The sequence below is a fragment of the Monopterus albus genome, unplaced genomic scaffold, assembly GCF_001952655.1.
Source record: "Monopterus albus unplaced genomic scaffold, M_albus_1.0 scaffold48.1, whole genome shotgun sequence".
Classification (NCBI taxonomy): domain Eukaryota; kingdom Metazoa; phylum Chordata; class Actinopteri; order Synbranchiformes; family Synbranchidae; genus Monopterus; species Monopterus albus.
The window spans coordinates 1848013-1862935 of NW_018127928.1; the positions used below are offsets into that span (position 1 = coordinate 1848013).

Here is a 14923-nt window from a genome sequence, read left to right on the forward strand (position 1 = left end):
ATTTCTTTGCTTTGTACATTTTATGCACATTAGCAAAATCTCTTTCTATGATGTTTTCTTACTTTAAACTACATCAGGTTTTTTGCTGGTTATATTTCAATAGCACTTATTTCAAATACATCAACTTAAGATTGCTTTTAAGTGACAGTTGACAGCAGACGTGAGGGACCTGTTCTCCATCCATTTAGTCATCTGTTTATGTGTCCTTCTATCTGTCCTTTCATACTGTATGTGTTAAATGTAATTGGTGATGTGTTCAATATTGTTTTCACTGTTACACTGTAGGTTATCTTTTGGTTTTATAATGTCACCAACACTAGACCACCACCACCAGAAAGAATCATTTGATTTTTAAAAACATAACTTAATGTCATTCACACCAGCTCTCATTCTGTCTGTGAACACTCCCCCACCCCTTTCTCCCCCCTGTCTCCTCAGTGAGGGCTGCAGACGAGAAAACACTGTGAAGAACGTCGGATGCCGAAAATACGCATTTAACTCGCTGCAACTCAAGGCCTTCCCCAAATACTACCGACCACCGGACGGCACATATGGCAAAGTTGAATCCTGACTGATATTATTGGACTGTTGTTTTAGACTGAGTACAATCACGATACTGTGTAATTTGATCATCATGTCACCTGGCTTCAGAGGTTTTAGATTAGATTTAGGTGCTAATAACTAGTAGTAGCTTCCTGAAAAAGCCTCTAGATTTTTACCAACTTGGTATAATAACTGTTTTTAAGTATTGTAGTAGCTGCTTATGTCATATTATGCAAAAAAGCACTGAATACCAGACTGTTTTCCCAGGTAGCTGAAATACCAGGCTTGTGGGTTACAAAAGTGCTGCCTCAGCCCTGATCAGGCACTGAATGATCAATATTAGCCACGCAAGTATTTATATTTACATTTTACAAACAAAAGGCCAGAGGTAAATCATTGAAGCCGCATGTTTAAAATTAGTTAGGAAAAAAGGGTAAGAACAGACGGTTGTCCATTGTCAATGTGTGTCTGTGCATTGAGGACATCTACTAGAGAAGCCTTACATTAAGTATTTAGAGGATTAGATTTACATGATTCTGTGTGCTTAATATTGTCAACAAATCAAATGGAAAGACCAAAACCAACAATGTCCACCTCCTGGTCACTCAGCCTCAAGCCTGTTAAATGTAAGGTCTTAAAAAATGGGACACACATATAGCTTTTTTGTTTCCAAAGAGACTGATAAATATACAGTAACACCTGAGCATTGTAGCTTTTAGCAAACACTTCCCAAACAACAGTAGCTGCTGCATTTCTTGGGACTATTTTACCCTGACGAGAAAGAAAGCTACCAAACTATCCACCCTACCAAAGTGTAAGGTGAAAAATCTGAATTTAGAGTAATGTCAAAATGTTCAAAATGGGCAGACACATTGAGGACACTCATATTTGACAATACTTGATCAAATCAACTTGACTGATCTTACCAACAGCACAGCTAGACAAATAAAATTTGTATAAGTACATATGAAGAATGTTCAGTTTGTAGGTTTCACCTCTTTACTCCATGTCTTGTGTTTATGCAGTTTGTTTTCACCGCTTATGTTTAAGACCACTTCACACTTTATAATTTAAGGGGTCACACAGCAAATTGTACACACAAAATAAGAGAAATGTTAGGACCTTCTTCCTGTTTGCCAATTTCCTATTGGAAAAGTTGCACTAAGTTGTGTTTTGTGGCTCTTTCTTTCATTCAGGGCAGAAACAAGCATGTTGATCATGTTACCATGTACCTGTTATTTTTCTTACACTCTCATGTCTCCTCTGCCACATTTACCTGTAATGCTGTATCTGTGCCACACAGGGGAGTCACTGCACTGTAAAACCACACTGTGTGTGTGTGTCCATATTTCACCAGTTCATAAACATACTGTCAGACTCACTGCTGAAGGCAGATCTACTGCAGTCAGTTTAGAAGTACACTCATTACTGTATTTACATGTTTGATTTAGCAATGAAGTATTTTTATTCTGTCAACATGCTGTGCTGTACATTTTCCGTTTTAGTAATACTTTATGTTGATCTATTCTCAGACACCAGAGAACATCTATGAAGCTTTTAATGATGCTGTATAATATACCTTGTCAATATCTGATGCTGAAATAAAATGAGTTGTTTGTTGTTAGTCAGTAGAAACATGCTGAACAAAATAGTGATGCCTCTGAGCCAGCAAGAGCTTGGCAACTGCCTTTCATTTTTAGGTGGGGCTATATAATTTTTTTTTTTTTTTACTTCTGATTTATTAAATTATAACTTTTTTGACTGTTGGCCAGACAAAGCAATCAATTTGAAGATGTCTCCTTTGGCTCGTGGAAATTGTGACAGGCTTTTGTCCATTGTGAATGATAATGATTATTTGATTGATCAAAGAAATGATCTAACAGATTCATTGGTATAATAGTAAATACTGTTTACTTGAGCTAGGTTATTTTTTATTGGAACACAAATAGCACATTTACAGGACAAAGGAGTGTACCTATCGATCTGTTTGATTGATAGGTGTAAAATACTCAAAGCGGTAGCATGGACAACGAGAAATGAGGTCTAACAACAATAATGAAATAAAAAGCAGCTTGTTATATTTCTGGAGTTTGTGGTAACGTGCGTGGCCTCAGCCCCAGGTATCTGGTTTAAGTTAAAAGTGGTTAGAAACTGATTCCAAGTGTCGGTAAAAGTTGATATATTATTCTTATGGGTGGATGATATCTTCTCTAGTGTGATTGGTTCTATGAGAAGGTTGGTCCAGTGGCTGTTGTGTAATGAGTTTTTATATTTCCAATTTAGAAAGATTGTTTTCTTGATGATAGTTAGAGCAATGATAGTTAGAGCGATAGCGTTTTTATATTTATTTGGTAGGTGGTTGATTCTACAGCTCAAGATGGAGAGCTTCTCTGTCACTGCTACCCAGAGGGAGTAAGCGGGTTGACGGGTCCAAGTAGCATGGAAGTAATCATCAGCACAACTCAGAGTGCATTGTGAACAAGTATCTGTATCAGTAAAACCCATTTTAAAGATTTACCTTGTGTGATGTGAGTCCTGTGAATAGTCTTATATTGTGTAAGCTGTAAGTTTATATATAGTCATAAAGGAGATATTATTCAAGATCTGGGTCCAGAAGTCAAGGCTGGAGGGGAGCGACAAATCCTTTTCCCATTTAGTCATTGGTATTGTTCTGTCTGTATTTGACATTAGTTTATAAAGTATAGATATTCTTTGAGTTTGTAAGCTTCATTATTTCATTCTAAACTGTTCTGCTGGAGTTCGGCCTGGGGATGGAACCGATTAGTCATATATGTCTTTGATAAGATATGCATTTTATGTTCAGACTTAAAGACTGCATCACTTTGTGACTTTGTCAGGGATTGTTTGATTTACTTGTCTGACTCCTTGCATATGAATTTGTTCAGACATTATTTTTCTCTGTGCTGAGTCTTGCCCTTTTCTTGTCTGGGCACAATTTTCTGACGTTTGTCTTTTTGTTTTTCTCATCCAGAGGCTGCTCTCCTGCGGCCTGTCTTCTGATACACAACATTGAGATGTCTTGCTAAAAAACACAGGAGGTTGCTCACATTGACTTAACCGTCTCTCATGACACAAATCTTGGCTAGGAAAGTGCTAAATTGTTACGTAACTTCATTGCTCCATGTTGATGCTGTCTTGTGAAGGAAGCAGTCTGGCACCAAAACTGGATTGTTTTAAGTTACAAAAAAGAGCCACCCACATTAGTTAAAATTATTCTTAATAACTAGTTAAAGCTGTTGTACTTTTTAAAGGTGAGTTCTAAAAACACTCCTTGATACTGTGAAGTCGTCTGATCCTATAGTTTCCTTTCCTTTGTACCCACTTTTAATCTGGTTGAAGTTGGATCAGATTCATCACTGCAGTGTGACAAACAGCCATAAACAGGACAGTAGAGCTCACAGACTAATCTGTCTACACCTCACAACATTAAGCATACCAGGCCCAGGTCACCTGAACTGCATGTATGCCATGATCACAGGCATCAGGCAATTGTATAAAGTGTTGCTGAAGTCATGGCAGCAATGAAGAGCACGGAAACTGGCCACTGAACCTTAGCTGTCATGATTTCATCAACTAGTTAATTGTGCTGATAGGGAATCAATAGTGGTGTTAAGGCTGTTAGTTGGCTTGTGTTCACTGTTGTCATGGAAACGTCATGCGCCTGAAGCTTATCAACAGCCAACCTAGAAAAAAAACAGATCAGAGATTTTGATCCAGGTGTGAGGAGAAGCCATCATGTGATTGATGTGTCTCTGTAGGCTGAATTTTGTGCGATGAGGCTGAGCAGAGGGCTGCATGTGACATGTGAATGGAGGCGACAGCTCCCACGGCCTTAGCTTGGTCAGACAGCTTACAGCCTGCACCTTTATTGAGACGGTGCCTGACTCACCTGCGTGGGCGCTCTTGTCTGCTTTGGCTTCACATGCTGAAAATCTGCCGTGTTTTGCAGTTTGACTGCTTTCTTGATTTGGTCAGCTCATGCAAACTTCAACAGGTCCTTGCAATGAAATCATGGCTGGTGCAGTGAAGACCTTAAGCAGAAGGTGGTTTGGTCTACACACTGTAAAGCCATTTTTAGTTCAAAGCCTGATTGTCTACAAATGAAATATTGCTTTTTCAGTAATCATATTGGCAACTATTTTCCTGTTTGCTCTTGAACACACTTTGCACTGTTACCCACAGACTGGGTATCTGAAATACAGTACTCACATATTTTAATTCATGTTGCAGCCTTTGTCAGCATCTGGGTCACAGGAACCGACCTTAGTCTACTGCAGTTGAGCCAGCTGTGCAGTGTGTTGCATCAGAGATGCTACGGGTGCTCTGCTGGAGCCTGTGCATCACTTAAAGCTGCAGAGAAATCCTCCCACCAGCTTGGCCTGATATCTCTCTGCCTGTGGTTCAGCACAATGAAACAGAACTGTTACCATGGAAACAGTTTACATGAAACAAATGCACCCTCTTCATAGCTTAGTGTCTTATATTAGCATTGGCAGGTATTGGAGAGAAAACTCCTTCTACATAATTACATACTCTTTAATAAGATGCATTTTTATTCAGCTTCGCTCCGAAGATGCAGCCTGGATGTTCATATCACAGAGGCTTCTAACCAGTCAACATTTGTTTTCTGCGTCTATGAATAGAAACTGAAGCGCTTGTGTGTGTGTGTGTGTCTGTCAGAGGCACTCAGCACCAGGTACAGCTGGAGCGTACAAGTAGCTCTGCTTTGTTAAACACAGCTTTGTTGTCTGCTGAGCGCGTGGAGCTGCTGAATAGAGCACTCAGTGACAGACATGGTGCCGGTGAGGGAATGGCCACACAGCGCTGCCCTCTACTTAAAATGCTGTTGGTGTGTGGGGCCTGTTGTTGTGAAGGACACTTTCAGTTATGGAGCCTTGAAGTGGGACCTGAATCCAGCCTATCCTAATCTTCAGAAACAGTCTCTTATGAGGCTTATTTTAAGATGTCTTGTCACTAGGGTAATTGTGATGCTGTGCAGTAGTGTAGCTCACTGATGTGGTTTTGCTCACAATAAGAAAAATGCCATATACAAGCAGCCTTATTTTTGAACTTGCAGCAAGAATGGTGGTGAGAGGGATGACAACATCATCTCTTTGCAAACAAAGGGAGGTTTTGCTATTAACTTGTTCCCTCCCATCTCCTTTCTCCAAACCAACTCCCCCCTCAGTCTCCAGGTGGCGTAGCGCCCTGTCCACCCCCTCCCCCTTCTCCACCCCTGGCCCTCCACTGAGTCAAGTGTCTCCCATCAGCGCGTCCCATTCAGCTAAACCCTGTTCCACCCCCCAGTCATCTACAAGACATGGTAACTAGACTGCAGATGTGCTTTTCCATTTTTGTTCTGTCAGCATGGCGAATTAACATGGAGAGCTAGGACGACTTTGTTTATTATACTGGTTAGGTCTTTATCAAGTCAGAACGGCATGTGTAATATAGGTGTGTGCGACAGTTGTTCATTAAACCTCTTAGATCATATAATTACAATGTTGCTTTACTCTTACATCAATAAATAAAACGACTATGAGTGGCTGGAGTTGGATTTTTTTTTTCCATACCAATGTCCTTGATGACACAGAGCCAAATTTGATTTATTCATGTAGCTACAGTGCCTTGCGAAAGTATTCGGCCCCCTTGAACTTTGCGACCTTTTGCCACATTTCAGGCTTCAAACATAAAGATATAAAAGTGTAATTGTTTGTGAAGAATCAACAAGTGGGACACAATCATGAAGTGGAATGGAATTTATTGGATATTTCAAACTTTTTTAACAAATAAAAAACTGAAAAATTGGGCGTGCAAAATTATTCAGCCCCCTTAAGTTAATACTTTGTAGCGCCACCTTTTGCTGCGATTACAGCTGTAAGTCGCTTGGGGTATGTCTCTATCAGTTTTGCACATCGAGAGACTGAAATTTTTGCCCATTCCTCCTTGTAAAACAGCTCGAGCTCAGTGAGGTTGGATAGAGAGCGTTTGTGAACAGCAGTTTTCAGTTCTTTCCACAGATTCTCGATTGGATTCAGGTCTGGACTTTGACTTGGCCATTCTAACACCTGGATATGTTTATTTGTGAACCATTCCATTGTAGATTTTGCTTTATGTTTTGAATCATTGTCTTGTTGGAAGACAAATCTCCGTCCCAGTCTCAGGTCTTGTGCAGACTCCATCAGGTTTCCTTCCAGAATGGTCCTGTATTTGGCTCCATCCATCTTCCCATCAAGTTTAACCATCTTCCCTGTCCCTGCTGAAGAAAAGCAGGCCCAAACCACGATGCTGCCACCACCATGTTTGACAATGGGGATGGTGTGTTCAGGGTGATGAGCTGTGTTGCTTTTACGCCAAACATAACGTTTTGCAGTGTTGCCAAAAAGTTCGATTTTGGTTTCATCTGACCAGAGCACCTTCTTCCACATGTTTGGTGTGTCTCCCAGGTGGCTCTTGGCAAACTTTAAACTACACTTTTTATGGATATCTTTAAGAAATGGCTTTCTTCTTGCCACTCTTCCATAAAGGCCAGAGTGTGGCAGTATACGACTGATTGTTGTCCTATGGACAGAGTCTCCCACCTCAGCTGTAGATCTCTGCAGTTCATCCAGAGTGATCATGGGCCTCTTGGCTGCATCTCTGATCAGTCTTCTCCTTGTATGAGCTGAAAGTTTAGAGGGACGGCCAGGTCTTGGTAGATTTGCAGTGGTCTGATACTCCTTCCATTTCAATATTATCGCTTGCACAGTGCTCCTTGGGATGTTTAAAGCTTGGGAAATCTTTTTGTATCCAAATCCGGCTTTAAACTTCTCCACAACAGTATCTCGGACCTGCCTGGTGTGTTCCTTGTTCTTCATGATGCTCTCTGCGCTTTAAACAGACCTCTGAGACTATCACAGTGCAGGTGCATTTATACGGAGACTTGATTACACACAGGTGGATTCTATTTATCATCATTAGTCATTTAGGTCAACATTGGATCATTCAGAGATCCTCACTGAACTTCTGGAGAGAGTTTGCTGCACTGAAAGTAAAGGGGCTGAATAATTTTGCACGCCCAATTATTCAGTTTTTTATTTGTTAAAAAAGTTTGAAATATCCAATAAATTTCGTTCCACTTCATGATTGTGTCCCACTTGTTGTTGATTCTTCACAAAAAATTACAGTTTTATATCTTTATGTTTGAAGCCTGAAATGTGGCAAAAGGTCGCAAAGTTCAAGGGGGCCGAATACTTTCGCAAGGCACTGTATGTAAATGAGGCTAATCGGAGAACATGGTACCCTTGTTATATTTACAGTGTTTTACATTTATGCATTTTTTTAGTACCTATAAGAGATGCTTGATTCATTCAGGTAGAGTAGCTGTGAGAAAAATTTCTATTAATCTTGTCTTCCTTTGTCCCTGAAATGTTTGTCTTTTTACCCTTCTCTCTGCCCTCCATACCTCAGCTCCATCCCTCTCCTCCCCACTCCACCACGTCCTCCATCAGACCCTCAGTCCTGTAGGGAAGGAGCTTTCCCCTGTTGCTGAGAGGACTCCCACATTCCTCCCCCATCCTGCCAACCGAAGTAAGAAGCAGTGCTGCATTGTCCAATGTTTCATGTTGCCTTTGTTTGCTTTTCATCTAAAAACATCTTGATTCCTTTCTTTGTAGCTTTCTATGGAACATAACATACTCAAAAGAAGAAATAAATCTCAAACATTAGTCAAATCTTTCATGAAATACTTAAAGGAATAGTTTGGGATTTTTCAAGTTGTTGTAATATTGGTGTATCCCTATGCGGATTCAAGCTACATTTCAGTTGCCTTTTTAAAAATGCAGTGCAGCTTGTCACTCTTTATATTTCAGTGTTTTGCTGCTGGAGTCATCATTTTACTTTGGAGTGTGAGCAGAGGACGGATTCAAGTGCATTATTAGTGTTGGAAAAAGTAATGTTTCAGACACAGCAGAGGGCAAAGCTGCAGGGAATAATGGGCAACACTGGAGTACTGTTCAGCAGCACAGTCTCACTTGCAAGACAAATGCTAGATGGGACTCAGAGAAGTTGTCAGAGACCAAAGCTGGCACTAGTCAAACTCTTTTTGTTGACTGTCATTAATTTAAGGCCGCAGCCTCCGATGCTCAGCCCTCAGTCCCCAGTCATCCATGGACAGCGACCTCAGTGCTTTAGAGGTGGAGGACAACTCCATCACGCTGGGATACAAACTGCAAGACCTCACTGACGTCCAGGTTATGGCCCGGCTGCAGGAGGAGAGTGAGTTATTGACTGAGCGCAGATCCCACCACTAGTGTGATCAGGCACACAAACGCTAAGAAGAAAACATGCAGTAGTCGTGCTGTTGTTTAGCTCTGCCCACTGAGCTTGAACATGCCTAATGGCAGTATTTCTGTCTCCAGATCAGCTCTTGCTCTGGGAGTCAGTATATAATTACAATTCTAAATTACAGGGAATTGAGACCACTGCATGCTGCTGGCATTGTTCTTTATTTTAGAGCAGTGGTTCCCAAAATGTGGGGCTGAAGAGACATTGCAAGGAGGCACCTAAAGAGTGAATTATGCTTTGGATAGACTTCACAGCAGACATATTGACCTGTCCCACACAGGCCTAATAGCTTATTGCCTGCTGTATTGCATGATAGTGGTTGCAGAAGCCAAGTCACCATTAAAAGTCACAAGTTCCTCCAGTGCTTTTTCTGCTATGACTAGTCCAAATGTGTGGAAAAAAAGCTTAAGAATTCATTTGGTAATAATAAAGAAACAAGATAGTTCTATTACTAGCAAATGTATTGAGATGTATTCCTGAAGAAAAGCTACTGTATGTGAAATGCCAAATGAAAGAGAAACTGCAGCTGATCGTTAAATTCAACACCATCAAATCCAATGTATTTACTTGCAAACTTTTGTTTTTAATTAGCAGGCCAGAAATTTCATGTTTTTAATGAAATTTAAATTGAATAATTTTATTATTCATCTCCTCAGGCCTGTTCCAAGTTGAAAAAATTTCAGAAAGGGGTTAGAGAGAGGAAAGTTTTAGAAATGAGTCTGCTTGGATCCAACAGTTTAGTGCAGTTGTGGTCAGAAATCTACACTGACTTATGATGAACACGAATGTCATGACAATACTGGGCTTTCAGGGATTTCTTTCACCTGTTCTTTTCTGAGTTAGAAGAACTGTACAACATACATCTATAATAGAAGAAACCCCCAGGAATTTGCTGCAAATCAACATGGGATCACAATTATACATAGTCATTCATTCAGTGGTGTTGACGGATCCAAAATGTCTTAATTTGTTAAGCCCAAGGCCTCTTAACTTCCTGTTAGTTATCATGATTGAGTACAGATGGAAGCTTCAATCATCTGCCAAAAGAGCAGTTCAGACAAGTCACTGAAAGCCTGATATGGCCGTGACCTTTGTGTCCATAATGAGTGCATGCCAACTTGTGAACACAACTGTTTGGTAAGGGTAAATTCCAAAAAATGGCTCATACATCACAAATGTAATAAAGTATAAAGTAGTTTCTTTTCCTTAAACATCAAATGCTTATAGCGAGTTCAAGCAAGTGAAGTGAGCAAAAATAAAATGGAATCATTTTTACTGTATATCTGACTGTCTAAACAAGACCTAGCCAAGTATGTAATGTTAGCATTCAGTACTTGGTATGATTTGATTCTACAAACATTTCACTCAGTACTTAGGTATTAAGGTTTTACAGTTTTAAACAATCGAACTTTGTCACTCCTACAAGAACAATTGATCATAACTGGTTAGCAAAGTGTACTTAAAACCATATTTGATTTTGGCTGTTACTGAGTTTTTTGGAGTTGTGTGCCAATTCTCTTCTTCTGCTGTCCATCTGTTTCTGTTCTTCCCTCCTTTATCATTTTTTAACATAACACCAGATCTCAGAGCCCATCGCTATTTCAGCTTCATTAATCCCAGGAGGTGATAGTTATGGTTTTTTCTTTGTTTCGTTCTGTTTTTCTGTTGCTCGGTGTGTGTGTCTGTGTTTTGCACGCTGGTCTTGCTATCTTGCTCCCCCAGGTCTAAGGCAGGACTTCGCCAACACGTCGTCCATCCTGGCCACCCGCCGCAGCCAGAGCTTCAGCTTCCAGCTCAGCGCCGGCCCCGACCTGGAGGAGGAGGAAGACGAGGAGGACGACGAAGACTACGACCTCTTGCCTCCGCCGCAGCCGCGCCTCACCCGCCTGCCACACTCCCACACCTTCTCCAGCATCCGAGACTGGCAAAGAAGCACCAGTTCCCTCTCCACCCCTCCTTCCACCCCCTCCACCCCTCTGTACCCTTCTGCTGGGTTCGCCATTCAATATCACCTCCAAGCTCAACCTCAGGGATTGGGACTGGTCAGCTCCTGCGCAGCCGAGCAGCAGGGTTTCAGAACAGGATCAGGTGAGGAGAGACACTTTAGCATCACCTCTGATTTTAAAAGTGTGAGGCTACCCAAGTTCTTTCTCATGTTGGAACTGAAGGAAAGCAAGCCAGCAACCTTTGTCTGAAAATGCCCAGGAAAGAAACCTTAATTAAAGCTGCACAAATCAGTAGTCTATTTTTATATTAACCAATAGTGACAAACATAGTTTTGTCACTGTAAACATCACCCTGCTCTGCAGTTCCCTGTGGCTCTGTGGAGCCTTTCAGCTTGTTTTGTTTTTTTACAGCCCACACACTACAATCATTTGTTTGTATTATGTTTTATTTGAATAAGATTTAATAAGAAGTAAAACCTAGAAAACGGAATCGTACCTTTAAATGATCATATGCTTGTATAGCGCTTTTCTATGCACTGCAGCACACTCAAAGCACTTTCACACTATTTGCCCATTCATTCACCAGGTGTAACTTGGGGTTCAGTGTCTTGCTCAAGGACACTTCGACATGTGGACCGGAAAAGCTGGGAATCGAACCACCAACTCTCCAGTTATAAGATGACCTGCTCTGCCTCCTGAGCTGAACTGTGATATAAAAGTATCATAGTCAACAAAATGATGAGACAATGTTTGCACGGCAGAGAAATGTTTCTATATCCACATTGTATTTAAGAACAATAGCTCTTTAGCACTTGTGTTAGAGGCCCTAAAAAGCAAGGTAAAGGTAGGGTCATTTGACCACCATACTGTACATTAAATTACTCCCTCTGAATTCTTTATGACAGTGAGAATTGAATTTCTAACAATAACATAATGACTTGGCATAATCCTGTCGTACGTATGGACCTAAAGCTCTAAGACCAGCATGCGTTTCCATCACGAGGAGGAGATAAGAGAGAGTTTAATGGGATTAGAGTTAGTGGTGTATCTGTGATTGAGGCAGCTGCTAACCACTGTAGAGTAAAGGAGATCAGCTTTCTGTGCCCTCTTAAGGGATGAAGGCATAAGAAAAGGACAGACATGACTCTGTGACAAAATATCAACTTATTTCTAATGGTATTATAATCCTGCATTGTATTTATTTGTGTCTTTGGACTAGGTTTCTGTTCTTGAACCTGTTTTGATTCAGTAATACAGGCCTTTATAAGTGAAAGTCTGGCAGAGTGGAGGTTTACACTTAATACATTTGTTTTTGTGTGGGTGTTTGTTAGATAAGCTGAGGAGGAGCATGCCTAACCTAGTCCGAGCCCCCAGCATGCCTAGTGTGCCCGTGCCAACTAATTTCGGCGCTTCTCCTTCTTTGCTTCGTAATAGTCTGAGTTTTGATTCTTCTTGTGGACTTGCTCAACCACAGCCCTCCAGTAAGATTGAAATTCTCTTCTTTCAAGTTCTGTCCATAAAATTCTGCCATAAACTTTAAGGAGCTGTTCATTAATTGTTGGCTTCTTTGCTGCTTGTACATTTGTTATGCCCTCCCCAGGCCAGCTGCAGAACAGGATCCAGAGTGTGGGGAACTTCTCTGCCTTGTCACGGCAACCACTGAAGGCCACCGCCTACGTCAGTCCCACCATCAAGCGCTCAGCCTCCACACCAACCTCAACCCTCCTCCCGTCTTTGAGCAGCAGCGGGAGTGCCACTGGGGTCGGCAGTGGCATCCCCCTGCTCAGTAAACTGGCCGGTGGAACCATTCCTCGCAGCAGTCTGCCCCGCCCAGCCTCCTTTGTGGGCTCTACAAGCTCCACCTACCGCAGCAAGGGAGTCCAACCGGCGCGAAGGTAAATCCTAGTTTTGCACAAATGTATTTCACTCCTTACAACTTCAGCTATGTGTCTGGAACAACAGACCCTCCAGCACCGCCCCAAGTCATGAGACTTGAGTATTTCTGTTTTCTGCTACTTCATGCTTCAACTCCCCTACATTTGAGAGACAAATACTATACTTTTTACTGCATTACATTTGTTTAATATCCCATTACTTTTCAGTACTTTTTGGTACTTGAAGTATTTTTGATGCTAATACTTCTATAATTGTACTTGAGTGAATGCAGGTGTAACCGAGTACTTTTACCAAAGTAAAGGATCAGTCTGAGTCCAAGTCTGGTCCTGATGGAAGTATTCCAAGATGACATTTTGGTCAGACATTCTTGATGATCTGCTGGTTTTTCCTGTACTACTATTTGACAGTTGTTTTGGAAGGATTGTTATTCATTTGACTTGAGACACAGCAGTAACACCAAAGTTTAATATTCTGCTGACTTTAGGCCTTTTCTTCCTTTCCACAGTTTACCGACACCTCCTAAGAGCTTGTCCACCCTCAGTGCCCTTCGTGACAGCACCTGGAGAGATGGCTGCTACTGAACTGAACCAGTGTAGTAGTGCAGTGGCACCCTGCTGGCTGGGGTGACACTACACCCCAGCATCGAATAGTTAAATGTGGTCACAGGTGAGGGGCTTCACATGAACTTCTCTGTCACACCATTCCTTCAACACTATGCAGAATTTCTTCGGCAAAGGCGGGGTCGCGATGTACTGACACGGACATTCTACATCAAGGGGAGGTTGTTCCTTGTTGCTTTTGTGCAATACACTGCTGGCTGTAGGGTACCAGTAATGCAATGCTTGCTAAAGAGGGCTGCCGGTTTTTATTAAACTAGCACAATGATGCTCTAGTTACTGATTAATATGTTTATTTTAAATAAAACATTTTTGCAACAAGTGCCAATGATGCTGCTAGAATTTAATCAGTCCCTGTTAGTTTGGGCACATGTTGAATTTTTACAAGCAACATATTAAAGTGTCTTTGTGTACAGAGGTAGCTAATACGTGTGTTTAGGTATAGTGTATATTGATGCAACATTTTAGAATTTTAAATGTCAATCTTGACCAAATTTAAAATGTCTGAATGTGTTTCTAGCATTGTCCCACCATGGTGTCATAATACGCTGCACATATCAACACTTTGAAACTGTTGTTGATGCACTTTGTATAAATCTATACACTTACTGATATTTTGTTCTTTTCACTAATGTTTGCACTTGTTTTATGTATCTTCTGGATTTAGGGTAAAACAGTTGTTTATGGGATATTTCAGTTGTATATGGCATAATGTAGCACCCTTTGTTTGTAATGTTTCAGTTGCCTTGACATGACAGTTATCATGGCACATTTTCCGAAATCCTAACACTTTTGTTATTGTGATGGACTGAATGACTTGGAAACTTAAATATAAATAAAATACTCGGATAAAGCTGTCCTTCCTTATCTTTGAGGAAACACTATAAAACAGACATTGTGGGTTTGGTACTCTGCACAGGGTTTTCTTGCTTAAGAGAGACATTTAACAGTTGAGAAACGGTTGAGTTGTTGGGGCAGATAGCTCAGGATGTCAGAAGACTGAGCTGCCAACAAAGTAATACAGAAAATCATAACATTCATGTAGCACGCTGTCAAAAAGCTGCATCAATACCTCTTTGAATAAAAAATGAGGAATGTGGAGCATTGGTTAAGTTATAGGTTACATTAAAAAGGGTTTCACAAATAAGGAAATAGTTCATCTGGCTCATCAACACATCATCATAAACTTCAGGACAATAAAAAGAATTTGCAAGAAACTTTGTTCTGAGGAAACGGACACGATGCTGAAGTTGGCATTCAATTCACCAGTTTAGGGGAAAATTAAGGGAAACCTAAGTTTGAGTACAAATATTTTCACAGTTATTTTTTTCTGGGTCTTCAGTTGTGGCCCAAATACTCAGTTGTAGTACTGAAGGTTCGATTTTGTATAGGCTTTGCCCTGTAGGAGTTGTTGCCATTGGGTTCATCCCTTGTCCTGAAGAGATTTCTTTCGCCCCGTGCCCTGCACTGGGCGCCAACTTAACTATAACTTAAACATTAATTGTGATTTAGCAACCTACAACTCATGAAAATAAAACCAAACCTTAAATACAAATGAAGAAGAAAATTTTAAAA

General features: G+C 40.9%; 1 protein-coding gene across 1 annotated transcript; it reads left to right on the top strand.

Moving 5' to 3' along the window:
• The first annotated feature begins 5583 nt into the window (after window positions 1-5583).
• On the top strand, window positions 5584-14193 carry LOC109960508 (SLAIN motif-containing protein 1-like). Its single transcript, XM_020600666.1, has 7 exons — window positions 5584-5887; window positions 8014-8133; window positions 8671-8820; window positions 10612-10977; window positions 12167-12316; window positions 12436-12730; window positions 13237-14193. Exons 1-7 carry the CDS (start codon window positions 5605-5607, stop codon window positions 13310-13312), a joined length of 1440 nt encoding a protein of 479 aa, XP_020456322.1. The 5' UTR covers window positions 5584-5604; the 3' UTR covers window positions 13313-14193.
• Window positions 14194-14923: the final 730 nt, after the last annotated feature.